We start from the raw sequence: 19,388 nt of genomic DNA on the forward strand, positions 1-19,388 counted from the left end.
TGTGATTTTATGTTTATAAAAACTGTGTTTTCTTATAAAAATAACTTTTTATGATATAATTATAAAAGTTTAAAAATTAAAGGACAATTTTGAAAATAAAAAAGTATTTCTAATGGGTGGATATTTACTTGGATATAAACTTTTCTACTAGGTAACTCCATTAGCTTATGGTTGATCTTGCAAAAACAAAGTAACATGATGGAGTTAGTTTGGGTAAAAGCCTGAAGATGGAAATTCAAGTTGTAGAGTGAAAGAGTTACAGGAACTATAATCACATGTTCCATATGGAGCAGTTGAGGGAATGTTTCAAGAGAAGTTGAGGCAAATGTTTGGCTCAGATGGAGTAGATGGAGAAGAGGATACGAAAATGTTTCCGTAGCAGGAAGATGTGAAGACCCCATAGAAACATGGAAAATACCTACAAGTCATGGTAGGTTGGTATAGAGATTCCAGATTCCGAGAGATTCCAGATTCCGAGAAAACAGCTAGAGGATCATGTGTTTTGAGCACAAGCAAAGGTGATCAAAGCCCAAGGTGAAGATTTGTTCGAATATGGGCATTGGGCACTCAACAGATAAACATCAACAAGTGGTATAAGAGCTCCATAGTGTGATAGTTTCCCATCAACAAGTTGTACTTCACAACTAGCCAACTAGGGAAACTCCATTATATTTTTCCTTTTTTTTTGAGCAACAACTGGTTGGCACCTTTGGCTTTCTTGGGCTTATTAGTGTCGACAAACAAGATTTCATCAACCAAATAGACATTTCCAATGTTTTGTTACAAGCCCTGAGATAAACTTTGCAATGACACACACATGTCAAGATTGCTTGGAAAAGTCCATAGAGAGAACAAAGTTCAGTGCGTTGGTTTTTAGCATAGGGGTTGTGTTCGGCGTATTACAATTTTTGCAGTTTCTCTAGTTACTTGGAGTTTATGCCAAAGACTCAACGAAACCAACGACCAATCTCAACAAGTACCATATAGGAAATGACCATGAACAGGAAGAAAAAGGTAAGGGACAATAGAAAGATGCCCTGCTAAATATGGTCAAGTTCAGAAAAATTGTTACTAGATTCTATTAAGTAGCCTTTGAAGTTTTACCAGAAACTGAGCATGACGATGATCTGTTACAGGTAACCAAAAAAAAAAAAAAAATTCATACTCTCTTCTTCCTTGGTGATGTATATGCAGTGCAGAGCCCTTGAGATTCCACTGATGTGGCTTGTTCTGATTTATAATCTTTGGCTGAAGTACATATTCATGAAATATCTTGAGGGGTTGAATCCACTTAAGATCACTGCAAAATTGGAGAAACAAACTTTTTAAGATGACATCCTTTCAAGAAAGAGGAATCTGTGAAACCAGTGAATGATTTAAGCTTACAAATAGGGGACAGGACAATCACGATGCCAATAGGGTAGAGGAAGAAGGTTGTTCGTTCCAAAAATGGAAGCACTGTATAGATTCAAGCAATGTTGTTAGCTCAATAGTTATAAAGCGAATCAGTTGTTAAAGAAAGAATCTGTGAGACTTACCGTCATATCCTAGGAAGTTAAGATAATGGTAATACGAAGCCCCGACCATGAAAAGCAGATTTGAAAGTAGTAGAGCGATGAATCCATGAGTTATCAGGAGTGGTGATAAGAAATAGTGTACGACTGTAACAATACAAGAAGGAACTATATAAGTCATAAATCTTCTTTTGCAGATTTGAAAAATTGAGTGATGTGTTTAAAGAAGTAATTACCGTAGAGCAGCACAAACATTGGAAAGAACGAGTTGCAGTGAACATCAAACGTATACAGCCTACAGAGAAATACATACAAGGTATGTCATAAAACAAAAGCTCACACGGATAAAGAATATGGATACTGAAGAACAAAACCGAAAAATCTGTTTTTCCGAGTTGAAAAGAAAAGAATCGGCCAATAAAACTAACCATTCAACACGTTGTTCCACCACATGACTGTTAGGAGCCTCCTCGCGAAGGTAAGAGTTCGTCAGAAACCTGGGAATTCGTATCTCAAGTTAGAGAAACCGTCAATTTTGATATAAGAAACCACTTTTAACTGCAGTGGAATCAAAAGAACGAAAATAGCAGCGAAGGATTCAAAAGTTCATGCAAGAACGATTTCCAGAAACGTTCGTAAGAGATTCAGTGCTAGTTCTCAAGAGCGTTTGTCTTGCAGTATACAATGAGCAGAACAGTAATAGTAAGATCAGATAAGTAGCACCCATCAGTATGGGAGAAACAGTGATACGAGCAGCAATAGCAGACGTCGGATGCAACACAATATTTAAGCGACGTAACGAGTTTGTCTAAGCACTGATAGAAAATATTTACCAACAGCATGTAGCTATAACTGCACCAGTGATTAAGAAATGGGTGAGGAACACTGATACAACTACGACGACAGCATGAGAGCCACTATGGTCATACCTGAAGCAGAGACAGAAGATTACAATCAACAACCGGAAAGAGAAAAAAATCAGAACAAATTCATTTTCCAAGGCAATAGTTTTAACTACCAGACTCTTAAAAATGCAAATAAACAAAAGACTTACGTGGCACAGTAGGCTAAAGTTGCAACAATAAGAAGCAGGCTACAGATCACAATAAAAGCAGGGTCATCACGTGCCCATTGGTTTTTCGTCTCTGAGAGAAAGAAAGAAGGGAAATTAAAGAAAACGCACTTAAATTTACAAACTCATACCAAACGTTTGGCTTATTCTTAACAAACATTAGCATTAAGTAGATAATATAGAGAAGGAGAAGCCAATAAATAAAAAATCACAATGAGATGATTCTCTGCAAGTTACATAGTCAGATTAAACAAGCCCTGATCACATATTGATACTAAACATTGGATGGGTCGAGATACTTTCAGAAACAGAAGGGTAAAGTGTATAAAAGCAAAAACAGAAGCAGACTACAGTAGCATAAAAAAAAAGTTGAGCTTACGTTTGTGATACTTAGTGTGTTGATAGCTGATGCCATAGCGTCCACATGAAAAAGAAAAAAAAAACATACAAAAGTAAGAGAATAAGAACTATAAAACAACTCACCATGTAATAAACCTTAGCGAAAAAAGTTGCCAACTTGTTGGGATTAGACAAGGATAAGTTAAAACTCTCTTTAATGTCACAATTGCAAAGGGAAAGTGAAACCATCTCAAAACTCTATTCACCTAGAAACTCTCTAATATATGCATGACTTGTAACAGTTGTGAGTCTAATCTTATCAAATGCAACAAGCTTAAAGGTTGAACAAAAGAAGTTTGAAAGAGACTTACACAACTTTGGGAGATGTACAGAGGTTAAGCATTTGCCAGAAAGTATATTCAACATCCATTTGCTGCCACTGCAACGATCAAGAAAACGAGAATATGATGTAACAACATTAATCAAACATAATATCAGAAATCGCTAAACCTAGAAAGTAACAGGAGGTAAAGCTAGGAAGGACGCAAATCAAGCTAAATCCGATTCCAGGAAATGAACGAATCTAATGTAATTTTCGTCGAGAATCGAGACAAATCTGAGATCATATGCGACGATTGAGATGTAACGAGAGAGAGAGAGAGAGAGAGAACCTTGACGATCCGGCGAAAATACTGAAGGAACATTGGGTTGGCTCGGGATGAAGAAGGTGAAGAGCGAGATCTGGAAGTTGTGGGCAACATTTTCTCCTCCCTTGTTCTTCTTCTTCTTTTTCTTTTGGTCCTCCTCCTTGTCTTCTTCTTCCCTCGAGAGGTTTGGGAGATCGTTTGATCCAAGATCTCTCTCTCTCTCTCGTTTCTCGCGTTTCCCCTTTGGTTTGTCTTCGGTTTAGGCGGATTGATTGTTATCGAATATTGATGGCTTCCTACTGCTGCCGCACCAAACGCCTTTTTGTCATTGCGTTTGATACAAAACGTTTCATGATTCGAGGTCTATGATAAGATTCTCGATTCTTTAATTAATTTGGGTAAAAGACAATAAATCAAACTTTTTTCCTGGTTTTACCATCTGAACCAAACACAAAATTATCTAAACCGAATTTGAAACAAATCCAAATTGAAAATATGCTAAGTAGTAAACGGATCCTCTAATTTTTCACCTGAACTATCAGATATCTAAAATACCCAAATCGAACCAAACCAAAACAATACACAAAATGTCCATGCTTACTTTTGATGGTCAATATATAAGTACTGTTTTAAAAATTCATGTATTGTTAAAATTTTTAATTTTACAGTATTTATCCAAATGACATCATTTTAAATTAAGATTTTTTTATTTTCTAAGACACTTTATGTCTTATGTTTTACTCAAAAAGACACTTCCTGCTTGCCACACACATTATGCATGTCGAAAGTCTTTTATGACCTTATTTCTGACCAGACTACACTAGCCTAACCAGAGACAAATAACAATGGTTTCCTTTTTTAATTTAAATTCATTTTTTGTCAGATAAAACAAAACACGTTAATTCAAAACATAAATCCACTTTCACTTTCCCAATTTCAAAACCTTACTTTCTTCTAATCTGAGTTTGAATTTTTTTCCAACAAGTGATTTCTGGCTTGGCTCTTTATCCATCTATAGATTTGTGAATTTTTGATTCTGATTCCGTTGGTTTATAGTGTTGATTTGAATCTAGAAACCCAGATTTGTGTAGTTTCAATTTTTTTTATCTTGTCCCCTCGTACCCAAACTTATGCTTAACTGTTTAGATTTGTGAAGTTTTGATTTTTTTTTCCTTTTTTCAAATCCAAAATTGATTTCAATGTTTAGACTTGTGAAATTTTGATTTCATCTTTTATTTTGAATTATGTTTCTTTGTTTCGTGCATAGATTTATGCTTCTCTGTTTTCATGCTCTATTAGGAAACAGCCTAATAAATCTCGGTTTTTCGTCATAAGTTGTACCAGCTTTGGAAAGGGAGGTCAGTGCTTTGTGCTGTTTTCTTACTTAATTTTATTTGCTTTTTGAAACTTGTGGAATTTTTATTTTGGTTTAGGATTAAGATTGCTTAGTTTGTCTCTGGATCATGACTTAGAATTTTTTTTTGTTTCAGATATGGTTTAGGACTGAGATTGCTTAGTTTGTCTCTGGATCAAATCCATCTTCCTCCCACGATGGATAATTTTAAAAAGATCTGAAGAGAATCGTCTATGACGAAATCAAATCAGAAGAAGAGAGTGAACATGATCTGGATCAAATCCATCTTCCTCCCACGATGGATAACTAACATCTTTCACCTTCAATATTATATATAAACATGATTTTGAAAGTTTATCTAGTATTTTAAAATTTTTGTTTACTTTAATATAGAATATGCACTGGTATAAAGTTTGGAAATGAAAATGTACAACAAGTAATTTTTATATTTAAAAAAAAAAATTTAATTTAGTTCAGTATAAGATACAAACTATTACAAAGTTTGAAAAAAATAGACACGACATGTTGAAATAAGCTATTTTTCCCTATTCAAAACATACAAGCAAGACCTGCAGACCAGCAGGTCTCAAGATATTTTGTTTTGGGTTTCAACAGACATTTCAATCGAATATGGGTCCTTTTTATTAATAAAAATTCAACTCTCAGTTCCTATGGATTTACTCATCTATACGAGTTGTCTCCACTATAGATAATTTATACCATAAATCACATCTGTAATTCAGTAATAATAAAGTCGTTGAGTCCACAACGGTTGGTTCTCAATGACAATAGTAAACAAGTCTCAGACTTTGAGGTTTATGAATAGGAGTGATGCCTAAAAAGGGTAGAAACTCATGCAACTCTGGGAACTGCGATAGATTCCGAGGTAGCCACTGTCACGGAGCGCAACAGCTCTAACGAACAAACAAGGCCTAGGAAATGAGAAAGCAAGGTGTTTGCCGATGCCTGCATCAAAATCCTCACAAGTCAAACAGTAAACTTAAAAAGAAATTAGCAATGAGATAAAAAAAAGTAAAAAAAAAGACAAGAGTATGTGTTCAATATACCTGAACGAGGAAGACATCAAGAGCAAGAACGGGACTGTATCCTTGAGAGACTCCTTGGTAGAAAGGGGTTGCTGAAGTAGTTAAAGCCTTTGCGACTAAGAAGCCAACAGTTGCTTGCATCCCGAGGATAGCAGCTCCCATTCCAAGAAGATTCACCATTATCCCACTTCTCAACCCTTTCACAACATCAGCACGAGGAGGGGCCTGAAACAATAATGTAACCTTTCTTAAACAATTTGAACATTCACTACTAAAGTATAACCTTTATAGACCGGTCAAAGCAAGATAATATATTAATAATAATGCTTCTTTTTAATAAATCAAAATGTTACAATGAAGAAGGGTACTACCTTGGCAGGGTCAGCGGCAGTTCGACGGAGCCTGTCAGAGAGACGAATATAACCAAAGGACCAGAAGACGGAGACAAAAGCAGCAGCGATGCCACTAGCAGTGGCATAGAAAGTAGCAGGTGAAGTGGGTTTCCCAGTGACAGCAATGGAGAAGGATAGAATGACAGCCGCCACAAGAGTTGAAACAAGCTGCCCCCAGAAACCAATGCTCCCCAGCCTCTTGAAGTATCTTGAAGTCTTCTCTAATCTCTTTGCCACCTGTCACAAGCACACTCATACTCATACTCAAAAGAAGTCTCTTTTCATTCTACCTTCAATTTATCTGTAGATTGTATCAAAAAAGGAGAACCTGAGCGAGCTTTGCCTTGTCGACCTGGCTATCACCGGAAACGGAGCCAGGAGACGTTGGATAGGAAGATGCCGCGGTGAATGGTGCCTTAGATCCTCTGATCTGGAAACCGTAGAGAAGAGGAGACGAAGGCGATTGGTGTGAAGAGATTGTCGCTCTCCTCTTCGGCGAAATGAGCGGGTTTGGAGCCAAGCGGAGCGGATTAAACGAGGGAAAGAGGCGAGTTGGGGGGCGCTGCTGAAAACCTGGCCGCAGAGCGACGGCGGATACGCCGGATGAGCTCGCCGTCGGCAAGTGAAGTGACGGCATTGATTACTCTTGCGTTAAAAAGTAAAGTTGGAGACTTGTGCTTTTAGACATGTTATTGTAATGGATTGGGCTCTTTCTGCCTACCTAACGGCCTTTCAGATCATATTTTGATTTTCTTATTTTTCTCAAGGTCTTTTTTTTACACAGTTATTATATGTACTCATTTACTGTGGATAAGATATCATCCTACTACTATTTGATGGGTATGTTTTCCTAACATACATTTTTTTAATCTCCAAATCACATATCTCATGCTCATTGCTTCTAATGATGGTTCTAGGAAATCACTTTGATACTAATTAGTCAGAGTATCAAGACATTTGATGGTAAATAGCCTTTGCAATAATCTTTATTTGACTCGAACACCTTTTATGTGCCAAAAAGATCGCCACAACCTATTCAATGGCAATATTGAATGAGACTCACCATTGTCATGAAAAATCAAAGAGGACAAAATCCCTAGATCTCTAATAACAATGCATATACATCAACATCTTTATTTGCTTTTGCTCCTCCAGGAGTATTTTTAAAATTAAAAAATAATAATTTATTTGTAATTCGTAATATGTGATTTCGGTCAAGAAATGAAACATTTTCGTTTAGGTAAAGTAAAACCTGATGAGAAACAATCGAAAACTAGACAAATATGTTACATGTACATATGTGAATCTAAGATTCATATATCTCAAAAACCTGGAACTGAAAAGAATGGATCCAAAACCTAAACCAACAACCTATATATCTAGAACTAATTCATACAATGTTTAACCAACTGAGATCTTGGTTAATTTGGATTGTTTTTTCTAACTTGACATCTCTAACTTCATCAACACCCTGATATTTGATTTTGAATGATTTTTATGTGCATAGTTTTAGGAAACTGAGTGTATTATAAAACTGTTCACTTTTCCAGTATCCAAATAAGAAAATCTTCTGTCTATGAGAGATATATATAAGCTAATATGTTCATCTTTTATTTATTAATTTTGAATTAAATCTATTTTGACTTTCTATTTAACTCGTTACATAAACATTTTGATTTTAAGATATAATTTTCTTCTTCTTCTATATTTTAACTATATTTTATGGTTATTTTCTTTAAAATTTTTAAATGTAAATTATAAAGCGTGTTAAATAATTCTAAAAATATTTTAAATTTTAAACTACACCTCATTTTTAGTTTATCAGAAAAAAAACAATTCTTATATGTTAAATATGACCGTTCTTGTTATATAACTGAAATGTTTCTAGTATCAAACCAACACAAGTATAACATATATGGTATAAAATGAAAACTGCAAAGTCTTAAAATTCAAAATAAATTGGCCTAAGAATCTGAAATTTACATACCTTAAAATCCACTAGATTGTCGTCGTTTACTCTATCAGTCATAACATTCAAAATTTTAAATCTCATTTCTTGGAACAAAACATATCTAGTATAAATTACTTATACTACAAAAAAACAAATCATATGAAACAAAAAGAAACATGATATTTTTCTCGTGACATTTTCACAAACTTCGACAAACGACAAAGAACTAAATGAGAAATAACAACGACAAAAGGAATTTTAAAATAAAAACAAAAGGAATAAAAATAGGACTCCCATAAAAATAACCAACCCCTTTCTCTCTTTCCACCTTCTCAACACCTCATAGTTTTGATTTGCTCCAATATCTCTCACACATTTGGTGAACAAAACAATTATCACTTACTTGCAGTGGTTCACCCTCTCTCTCTTATCCCTCTCTATGGTATGAATACACATCTCATAAAAGCATTATCTCTCTATTCTATGAATCCACAGTTTTCATAAGCATACTCAGAGAGAGAAAAAACCCCAAGAACTCAAAACCATGACTTCCCACAGAAGGGACCTCTCTAATCATTTCATCTTCCATCTCCTCCTTCTTCTTCTCCCTACCCTACTCCAAGCTCTCAACGCCGATGGTGTTACTTTGCTCTCTTTCAAATACACAATCACCAGTGACCCTCTCTCTGTTCTACAAAACTGGAACTACGACGATGAAACGCCATGTTCTTGGACAGGTGTTACCTGCACAGAGCTTGGGAACCCAAACACTCCAACAGACATGCTTAGAGTTACAAGCTTGGTTCTTCCCAACAGACAGCTTCTAGGTTCTGTTTCTCCAACCTTGTTCTCAATCCCAAACCTAACAATCTTGGATCTCTCCAACAATTTCTTCCACGGGTCACTCCCGGATTCAGTCTCCAACGCTACTCAGCTTCGTGTCCTATCCCTAGGAAACAACAACGTCTCGGGTCAACTGCCTGATAGCATCAGCAACGCGGCTACTCTTCAGCTATTGAATCTCTCAACAAACGCCTTCACGGGCAAACTCCCTCAAGATCTCTCCCTCGTCAAGAACCTGACCGTTCTTGATCTTTCTTCAAATCTTCTAGACGGATCTCTTCCACAGGATTTTTTCCAAGGGACAAGTCTCCATTACCTCAACCTATCACACAATCAAATATCCGGAGACATCTCACCAACGTTCGCTCAGAAAGTTCCAGCAGGCATCACTATCGATCTCTCGTTCAATAATCTCACAGGACCAATCCCAAGTACCCCTCCGATGCTTAACCAAAGGGAGGAGTCTTTTCTAGGTAACCTAGGCTTGTGCGGTCAGCCACTGAAGAACAACCCTTGTTCAATCCCTTCTACGCTTTCAGACCCACAAAACGTCTCCGAAACTACTTCACCAGCAGCAATAGCAGTCATGCCTAGGCACTCATCTCCAACAAACCTTTCGCAAGCGGAATCACCACCAAACCAGCAAGCAGCTAATAACAAAAGCAAACTCAAACCAACCACAATCGTGGGAATCACGGTTGCGGATATCGCTGGTCTAGCTATCCTAGCCATGTTCGTCCTCTACGTGTACCAGCTCAGGAAACGACAAACCTACCAAGAGTACAGCACTTTCAAAGTCTTGAAAGACTGTCTCGAGAAAAACGACGCTTTCTCCGCAAAGAAACAGAGCGTGTTCGCCTTGGAGGCCACGGAATCTCCTCCAGCTTCTGCTAAACAACCGGGATGGGGCTCGTGGTGCGTGACGGGAAGGTACGACGAGACATCATCATCGTCGGAGAGCGACATAGAGAACCAGAAACAAGACAAGAAAACAGTTGACGAGTTGAAGAAACACAACAACGCTGAGACTCAACTGGTGACGGTAGACGGAGAGACAAAGCTGGAGCTAGATACTCTACTGAAGGCGTCAGCTTACGTGCTGGGCACGACGAGAAGAGGTGGCATCGTGGTGTATAAAGCGGTGCTGGAGAACGGCATGGCTTTGGCGGTGCGGAGGATAGGAGCGGAGAGCTGTACGGCGGTGAAGTTGAAGGAGTTCGAGAGAGAGGTTCAGGGTCTCGCTAAGCTTCGACACCCGAATCTCGTTAGGGTTCGTGGCTTCGTTTGGGGGAGCGAAGAGAAGCTTCTTATCTCCGATTATGTGTCAAATGGAAGCTTGCATTGCTCCTCCATCTACGGTAAGTTCCCATTAACGCCTACATTTTTCAGTATTTGCTAAAATACGCCTAAATGGTTAGTGCATTTTAGTCGGAATGGATGGAGTTTGGATATCCGTTATTTCAAATTTTTCTGTTTGGGTTTACGAATATAACCTGTTTGGATATTTTACATGAGCAATTCTCTTAAATACAGTACATAGCTTCTCTTTTTTTTTGGCCATCAGCGAATAAAAATACATAGCTAAAAGACGATTATATATAAATTAAAATAAATAAAAAAAAATTTTATATAGTTTCAAATTATATTTTTTTTCAAATTTGAAAGTTTTTATAAATTTTTTTTTTGAATTTTTTTTCCAAGTTTTTTGTTTCAACTTCTTTTTTGAAATTCTAAAATGCTTTCTAAACTATTTTTAAATTTTTATTTTTAATTTTTAATATTTATTTTTTATTTTATAAAATTTTAAATCCTAGTTTCAAAACCGCACCCCTTAGTTCTAAACTCTAAGAATTAGATTAGTTAACTCTATAAATATAAGACCATCTCCCCATAGATTTTTAGAACTTTTGGCTCTAGGGTTCCAAAAAATTGTGGACCCCACAACTATATATATTTATATAGCATATACATACATCTATATATACATACTCATATATTTAGAACTCCAATGGGTGGATACCTCATTGGAGATGGTTAAGTGTATATTTACACTTTAATGAAATATTTTGATCATTTTAATCTTTAGATGTTATATTTGTAACAAAAAAATATTTAGAACTATCCTAGAGTATTTCTCTATCGATATTGGCCTTTGGGGTTTAGATTTCTAGATTTTTGGAAAGATTAAAACAAGACATTATCTAAAATTACATAAGATTAAACTCAACTGTTTTGAAATTAAATTATTTTAGGATAAAATATAGAAGAAGAAAAATAGTGCTCTATTGTGGAGATGATGTAATAGTCAGATATGCAAACTAATGTACAAAAGAATGTTCAGGTATTTTTACAGATCGGTTTGTATTTGAATTTTTGGATTGGAGTTAAGTTCTTATTCAGATTTTGGATCCATTTTTACCCCAGCCCTAATAGTCGGTTTCCTTCGTCTCATAACATTTCTTTTGATATGAAAACAGCAAAATCAGGCTCGTCTTCAACATCCTCCCAAAATCCTCTCTCCTTTAAGGCACGGCTCAAGATAGCAAGAGGCATAGCTCGAGGAATTGCCTTCATCCATGACAAGAAGCACGTGCATGGCAACATCAAGCCCAATAACATTCTCTTTGACTCTGAGTTTGAGCCTATGATTGCTGATACGGGCCTTAACCGCTTAATGACTTCAGCCCATTCACTCATTGCTGTCCCAACATCGAGCTCACATCACCATCCACCAGAATGGTCTACATGCGAGAAACCAAACCCCAAATGGGACGTTTATTCCTTTGGTGTTGTCTTTCTGGAGCTTCTCATTGGTCGAGTTTTCTTGGTCGATCGAGATTTTGTTCGAGATTCTGAAGTCGATGAGAAAACTTGGTTCTTGAGGTTGGTCGATGGGACTATCAGCAGTGACGTGGCTCACCACGAGGATGAAGTGGTTGCATGCTTTAGGTTAAGCTATAGTTGTGTCTCTTCCTTGCCTCAGAAGCGACCGTCCATGAAAGACGTTGTTCAAGTGCTAGAGAAAATATCTGTTTAATTAGTTGGGTGCTTTCGTTTAGAAAATATGATTTTGGTTCATCTTTAAATTTGTTTGTCACTATTTCTTCTCTTTGAAAACAATTATATCTTGAATTTATATCTTGATTAAGAGTATGGCTAATTTCTCCGCTACCATCCGCAAAAGCTTGTACGAATAGTAGCAGTTATTAGTATTTTGTAACAATCATAAAAAATACTATATATAATCGTTTCAAATCCTTATAAACTTCTAAAATTTAAAAGTTGATTCCAGTTAGGGTTTGTAATTGCGGGAGGGGAAAATAATTTTTTTTTTAAAATATATATAAATATAAAAATATTCATTAAAATTTTAAATTGGAATAATAAAAAGACTAAAATATATATTATACTTTAATTTATATTATAATAATTAAAAAAATATTATTTAAAAAATACTAACATGGTTTAAAAGTTTTATAATTATATAAATTATAAATAAATTTATTATTTAAACATCAGTGCATTGGGTAGTTAACCAATCGTAAGTATCTTACAATAACAACAATTTCTAACCCGCTGTACCAATCATGTATAAACTTTTTGATGACACATAAAATCACGATTACCCGCGTTCCTAAATTCTTGTACTAATCAGATTCTACTTTGCTTTGTTGATTAATCTTTTTAATTTTAAAATATATCTTTTTTAAGCATGTTGATTTTTTTAACTACCTTTGGCTCAATTATTTTCTTCTTATTTATATATATATAAACACGTAAATATATTTTTGGTTGATCAATATATCATCTTTAAAATTGAGCAAGTGTTTCTGTTTTTCTTTATTACAACTTACCACGTGGATTAATATATCTTCAAATATTTGGAGACTTCGTCCAAAACAAAAAAAAACTGTTGAATATTGGTTTTCTTTATTTGGGAATCTATTCTATTAAAAAAGACTACTGTTAATACTAACTAAATATCCGCGCTGCGGAACGAGTGTTTATAAAGTTTTGTTGAATATTCAAAAATGTAATCATGATGATTTTATGTTTACTTCATCTATATAATTGAGATTTTTAGCATATTTGTAAATATGTTTTCTGATTTGTTTTGTTGGTTTTCGTATTTGTACAAATTTAATAAAAGGTAAAAATTGTTTGCTTATCTCATATCTTAATTTGCTTAGCTGCATATTCTCATCCAAAGGACTAAAACATCCCACATAGTTTTATATGGTACATAAAGCAGCAAAAAGCTGTAAGAGCTAGCTAGCACCACAGCGATCACAAAACCAAGTGAGATCCCAACGATCAAAAGGATTCCCCTTTCATTTTTTTAGTCAATGTAATCAAATCCCTCTCAGAACTCAGATGGAGTAAGCAAAGTGATCTAGGGAATTGTTAGAATTTTGACACCAATGAAAACAAATAATCTTAAACCATTTTCCCTCTAACAATCAAGAAGCAACCGTTGATATTCTCTACAAGAGTCTACACTGCTTTCTCTAAAAAGGGTTCTCTCCTATATAGAGCTGATAAACTAATTTGAGCTTAGAACATGTGAAGAACGGGAAAAACGCTTATGATTCTAACTTTGTGGACATAACGAGAAACATTCTGATTCTAACTCTGTTTTCTGAAAACCCCACGAGGAACACTAATTATAGGGACAATGGCTTTTGATTTAAGATGTTGACTGTTTAATTTTGTACTTGTTATAAATATTTTATGATGTATATTTATTGCCACTACTAAAACAGTCAATATCCTGAATCGAAAACAAACACTCTGGCCATTAGACTAAAGTACAATTTTGAAATATTAAAACACACCTAACCAATAAATAAAAATAAAAATTCAGTTACAATCAATAAGATTTCAAATCTAAACGACGTTGTTTTATCTTATTAATGGTTGAATAATTTTTGTACAATCAATATAGATTTTCACACGTTTTTAAAATTTCAGAAAGTTTTTTTAATTATAATTAAATTAACGTCATATTTAGCACTGACCACTTGTTTTTCTTTTAACACTCACTGACCACTTGTTTAAATTATATTTGGCATGACTAAAATTATTAAGGTCTAAATAGACTATTTTCCCACATATTGACAAGGTTAAATAATCAATGACTAATCAAAATCAAAAAGGCATAGAAAAAGTTTGTGTAAAAATGAAACTTTTTATTGGGTTTACTATTATTATTTTTTTGATATGTCACTTTCACATATTTAAAAAACTGAAGATATAAATTTAAGGACAGTTTCTTGTGTTATTATTATTGTGTTGATTTACCTTTACTATTCAATAGAATACTACTTTTCTATCATTGGACTTACTTTTAAATAATTAACTGCCATTATTCTAAATATATCTCTATTATGAATATTAATATGTTATAACCTCCTCCCTTTTAATTCATATATTCTCAGGACGCATCATTCTCGTGTATATATACAAATTTAAATCCACAGTTACATAATACAAAGTTAAATCAATGTTTTATTATATTTTGAATATTCGGGTATTCGTTTGGTTCATGGTTTGGTTTCAAATTTTTGAATTAGAAAATAAAAATTGTTTGTTTTTTTATTTAGTCCCGTTTAGTTTTGGTTTTAGTTTTTCCTATTCGGTTCGGTTTTTGGATAATACACCCATGACTAACGATATGGATCCAAAAATAGTTAAAAATTAACATTGCTTCAACGTGATATACATTCCATGTTATGTTACTAAAACTTTGTGATATATTTAAAATTTAAATATTGTATTGACAAATATATATGATATTTTAATATAGTTCAGTAAATAAAATAAATTAAATTAAATCATAAATATATTTAGTTATATAATACTAACCATTTTTTAAATTAGAAAATTTTAAATAATTATATACAAAATAGTTTAAGCTCATTGAACTGATGGTGGTAAATTTTTGAGAAAAATAGATTACATTTTATAAAGTAAATATAAAAATGAATATAAAATTTTTAAATAGAGATTATGTAAAATTAAAATTTTGGTTAGATAAAATTTACAACCAAAAATAAATATGCGTGTTGAAATTGTGGATCAAAATCTATTTTCTTTTAGAAATTCATCAACGTGGTAGCTGTTGATACTTAAACCTCTAATTTTTTAACTTCCACTTTTAAATTATTTTCCAGTTGAAAATCAAATATTTTATCAAAAACAAACAAAAATAAATTTCACTATTTGTTTTTGTTCGGTTTTTCCAAGAATACGCTCCCTCCCATATTAAACATCGAACTATATATGGTCACTATCATTATCACAATTTAGTTGTTAGTGTATAAATAATCCTATAATATAATACTTACTTCATTTATAATGTTACATAATTTTGAAAACAAAAAATAAATTGGCCAAAAAGATATATATTTTTATGAATTAATAATGATTAGTAATAAACTTTCTAAAAATTGCATATACCAAATATTTATTAGAACTATGATATATAAAAACAGAAAAACTATACATTTCTAATTAAAGTTTAATATATTTTATTAATATGTATGAAAATATAAAATATAGATGATTATGAAACATAAGAAATAATTAGATTTTGATCCAAAAAAAAGAAGAAAAAATTAGATAATTGATGCTAGGGCTGAGATTTTTAACCGAACGAACCGAACCTGCAGAACAAAATTTATGTTAGTTTGGTTAGTTCAGTGAGAAGTTTGGTTTGATTCAAAAGATTTACAGAGGGCTTTGATTTGGATGGTTTATAAAAAGCTTTGGTTTTTGGTTCGGTTCAGTAATCAGATAGTTTGGTTTTTCAAAAAATAATTGTTAACCAAATTTGAAACCGTATTAATCAAAATTTTGAACAGAAGTAACCAAAATTACCCAAAATTTTGAGCCAAATTAACCAAAAATTGAATCGAATTAATCGAACTAACCAAAATTATCCATATCTAACCGATATTACCTAAATCTTTTAACTGAAATATTATCGAAACCAAAAACTTTGATTAATTTCAGTTTTTAAAAAAGCTACCCAAATACCAAACCTAACAGAAAAATTTTACGGTTCAATTCTGCAAAATTTGAGTCTAACTGAACTATCCATTAATCCAAATTATCCAAACTACCCGAAGCCACAGGTCTAACTGATGCATTGGAAGAGAATCTACCAACTTTGTTGGTGAGCATCAAAGTTAAACTGTGTGATGAGTGGAATAAAAAAAACATTGATTATAGAGTTGGCCACTAGAAAATGGAGAGTCAAGAAACAGCTGTTTTCGGAGGAAGCCACCAATGCTGATAGTGACAAAATTGGTTGGTACCAATACCAAAAATAACAAATATAAAATAACAGTTTTATTAATGGGACGACAAACAACTTAGCTATGATAGTTCGTATGTTTTCTACAGGACTTTGATTTTTTTTTTTTTGGTAAATTAAACAGGACTTTAATTTTTGTTGGTTATTTTATTTCGGTTTGATTTCAGACCACTTTATTTTTGAATAATAAAATTAAATAATAACTTTATTTTTACTGATAATTTATGATTTATTTAGGATTTTATAAGGCGATCTTTTTTCTTTTCTTACTTGTCGTGCAACTTATACAATTTTTTTCTCTACATTTTCTAATAACCATGCTAGATCGTAAACCGAACCCAAATTAATTTGTAAAATTTCTAAAAAACCTAAATTAATTTGTAAAAATATGTAAAAAACTGAATACTTTTAATTTTTCTTGATAAAAATCGGAACTTTTGAACATTTGGTCTATAATCATTTTATAACACCATGTTTAAGATGTAAATCATTCTTTTCAAGTGAAATTGAACTAATTGTTTGGAAAACTCTCAAAGTGCCATTAGACCACTTTCTACAGATGATATATTTTATATTGTTTGAACTAATTGGAACCATGGTCTTGATTTACATAACACATCTTTGATTGTATATAAATTTCCATTTTTAATTATTTTAAAACCAAAATATCAAAGTTTCGGTGAAAATATATTTTGGTTAAAATGTTAATTGTTTCTGTGCAATTCACAAAGAGCATCATTAACGGTGAAATCCGTTTTTGATTTCTAATTTTCTTTTATCTGATTTTAAAAAAAAATTAAAAACAGAACCAATCGCGAACCGCCACGTGTCGTGGGACCCACAAAATAGTGTAAAAAAACGTTTCTTTAGTGGCGATTTTCTTCCTCTGTCCTCTCAATTTATGGTCTCTCCTCCCACTAAAATCCCTTCTAAAGACTTCATTGTTGATGCTCTAAGTGACTCAGAAGCTGTCTACTCTATTAAAATCGAGTCATTTAAAAAATATACTATACAAATGCCTATTTGGACCAATTCATTAGCATCTTAACAAATTAAATTAAATAGATATATTTATACATGTACAAAAATGTAAGTCATATTTATAGATAGTCCCTATATTCTTGCTTTAGAAAGATTTTTGTAAAAATAAAATGAAGAAAGATTTTACTACGAATTATGTATGTTAAATGGGTGTAATATTTCTATTCAAAATCAATTATAGCGAAAATATAGATAATCATCACTACACACCACATCATATAATAATTTTCTATCAAAAACACTTGATTATTTACAAAAATTTAAAAGTTTGTTAACTTCTACACCAAATTTTATTTATTTTATAGACTATTTGACTATTTTAATTTATACACCCATTGTTAATACTAATAATCATTTTGTTTTCTTGTTTTGTATTTGAGCTTATCTTTTTCAAAATCCGTCTATAAATTTAAACAACATCCAAAAAAGTTTCATTATCATTTATTTTCGCATTCAGATATAAAACTATTTATCTTAAATTAATAAAGTTCTAAAAATAAATTTTGGTAAAAAATATAATGAAATTTATGAAGTAGTAACATTTATTAAAACATATGTAATAAAAATACATATTCAAACTATAAAATGAATAAGGTTAAAAGAAATTATAACAAAATATATATTCTCACCACAACTTAATATCATAATATTTAATAATATTTGAGAATAAAATTAACTTCATTTTTTTTTTAATTCACATTTCTTAAAAAATTTAGAAAACCGTGCGAATGCGATTCGCACGGATCCTAATCTAGTTTGAATTAAGCTTGAAAATAATATGTGTTGTATTTATATAGATTTCTTTTAATCTAAGCTATAGAGCTGCGGTCCATATCGATATTCTGTATAAAAAACTCAAGAGAGTTGTTAAAAAAATAATTACTATAAATTTGATACAGCACTAGAGTGAGAAAGAATCTCAAGAGAGTCAATGTCAGGAGATGACTTGGCTATGCCTTTTAGTAGTAATTTTCAAATAATAAAATCTGTGGATTCATACTGGGTATCAGGTCGGACACTATATACATAAATTTACTGATTTTATAATATGGGAAAACTACAATGTACCAAAATTAGATTTATTACTATATAAAATTTTAAGATGCTGGGTATCAGGTCGGACACTATATACATAAATTTACTGATTTTATAATATGGGAAAACTACAATGTACCAAAATTAGATTTGTTACTATATAAAATTTTAAGCGTGAAAATTGATAAATGCATTTCATAGCTAATGTATGATTAAAACATCTATTAAAAAAACAATAGTTGCAAAGTACTAGTATTATTTTTAGTCTATAAAATACCAAAACTATAGTGTATCAAAACTAAACTTTATTACTTGAAATCTTTAATTTTAAAAATAGTTAGAACTATCTTCCATACCTAACTCATATGAAAAGTACTAATAAGTTATTAACCAATGAAAAAAATTTAGGTAATGTTCAGAACTGTCGTTGTGATATTCATAAGCTTGATCTTTTTAATTGGACTAAAATTTTATAAGGGAAATTGGCAAATTGCACCTAATATACACAACAAAAAAACAAAATTCACTAACTAACTGAAAATACCTCCCCTCTCCTACTTTCTCTTTTTATCTCTAATCTCTCTCTACTTTCTTTCCCAAAATCTAATTAACTTTTTTTTTGGTTATTAAGCAAAAAAGCCCATTTTATAAAGCAACAATTAGTCTTGACACAATCAAATTTAAATTTAAATTTGGGTGATATTATATATTTTTTTGGACAAATATTACATTACTATTTTTATACATTAGATTTTTTTTTTGTGCAAATTTTTATACATTAGATTGTTTACGTTAAACGCAGTTTTACTTTCTGCCAACATCCGAAGATCTCGATG

The 19,388-nt window shown here is 32.5% G+C and overlaps 3 protein-coding genes across 3 annotated transcripts; 1 reads left to right on the top strand and 2 right to left on the bottom strand.

The window, feature by feature from the left end:
• Positions 1-984: 984 nt before the first annotated feature.
• On the bottom strand, positions 985-3,836 carry LOC108828044 (uncharacterized). The gene is made up of 10 exons (XM_018601592.2): positions 3,597-3,836; positions 3,297-3,364; positions 2,966-2,991; positions 2,569-2,659; positions 2,348-2,443; positions 1,943-2,011; positions 1,751-1,809; positions 1,539-1,661; positions 1,387-1,458; positions 985-1,300 (listed from the first exon to the last, which is right to left on the bottom strand). The coding sequence occupies exons 1-10, from the start codon at positions 3,684-3,686 to the stop codon at positions 1,236-1,238; spliced, it is 759 nt and encodes a 252-aa protein (XP_018457094.1). The 5' UTR covers positions 3,687-3,836; the 3' UTR covers positions 985-1,235.
• Positions 3,837-5,630: 1,794 nt separating this feature from the next.
• Positions 5,631-7,045, bottom strand: LOC108828043 (protein TIC 21, chloroplastic). The gene is made up of 4 exons (XM_018601591.2): positions 6,693-7,045; positions 6,344-6,601; positions 5,994-6,197; positions 5,631-5,892 (listed from the first exon to the last, which is right to left on the bottom strand). The coding sequence occupies exons 1-4, from the start codon at positions 6,999-7,001 to the stop codon at positions 5,779-5,781; spliced, it is 885 nt and encodes a 294-aa protein (XP_018457093.1). The 5' UTR covers positions 7,002-7,045; the 3' UTR covers positions 5,631-5,778.
• A 1,609-nt stretch (positions 7,046-8,654) lies between these two features.
• On the top strand, positions 8,655-12,302 carry LOC108828042 (receptor protein kinase-like protein At4g34220). The gene is made up of 2 exons (XM_018601590.2): positions 8,655-10,516; positions 11,636-12,302. The coding sequence occupies exons 1-2, from the start codon at positions 8,860-8,862 to the stop codon at positions 12,193-12,195; spliced, it is 2,217 nt and encodes a 738-aa protein (XP_018457092.2). The 5' UTR covers positions 8,655-8,859; the 3' UTR covers positions 12,196-12,302.
• The last annotated feature ends 7,086 nt before the right edge of the window (positions 12,303-19,388 follow it).

This window comes from Raphanus sativus, chromosome 9 (assembly GCF_000801105.2).
Source record: "Raphanus sativus cultivar WK10039 chromosome 9, ASM80110v3, whole genome shotgun sequence".
NCBI lineage: Eukaryota > Viridiplantae > Streptophyta > Magnoliopsida > Brassicales > Brassicaceae > Raphanus > Raphanus sativus.

What these genes read in the sequence shown, in the direction of transcription:
- LOC108828044 (XM_018601592.2), bottom strand. Translation starts at nt 3,686, where the DNA reads ATGTTGCCCACAACTTCCAGATCTCGCTCTTCACCTTCTTCATCCCGA. An exon ending in GTTATAGCTACATGCTGTTG is followed by an intron (nt 2,012 to 2,347) that starts GTAAATATTTTC and finishes ACGAATTCCCAG; the next exon opens with GTTTCTGACGAACTCTTACC. An exon ending in TAACTTCCTAGGATATGACG is followed by an intron (nt 1,459 to 1,538) that starts GTAAGTCTCACA and finishes GAATCTATACAG; the next exon opens with TGCTTCCATTTTTGGAACGA.
- LOC108828042 (XM_018601590.2), top strand. Translation starts at nt 8,860, where the DNA reads ATGACTTCCCACAGAAGGGACCTCTCTAATCATTTCATCTTCCATCTC. An exon ending in GCATTGCTCCTCCATCTACG is followed by an intron (nt 10,517 to 11,635) that starts GTAAGTTCCCAT and finishes ATATGAAAACAG; the next exon opens with CAAAATCAGGCTCGTCTTCA.
- LOC108828043 (XM_018601591.2), bottom strand. Translation starts at nt 7,001, where the DNA reads ATGCCGTCACTTCACTTGCCGACGGCGAGCTCATCCGGCGTATCCGCC. An exon ending in CTGCCGCTGACCCTGCCAAG is followed by an intron (nt 6,198 to 6,343) that starts GTAGTACCCTTC and finishes TTATTGTTTCAG; the next exon opens with GCCCCTCCTCGTGCTGATGT. An exon ending in TTGATGTCTTCCTCGTTCAG is followed by an intron (nt 5,893 to 5,993) that starts GTATATTGAACA and finishes ATTTTGATGCAG; the next exon opens with GCATCGGCAAACACCTTGCT.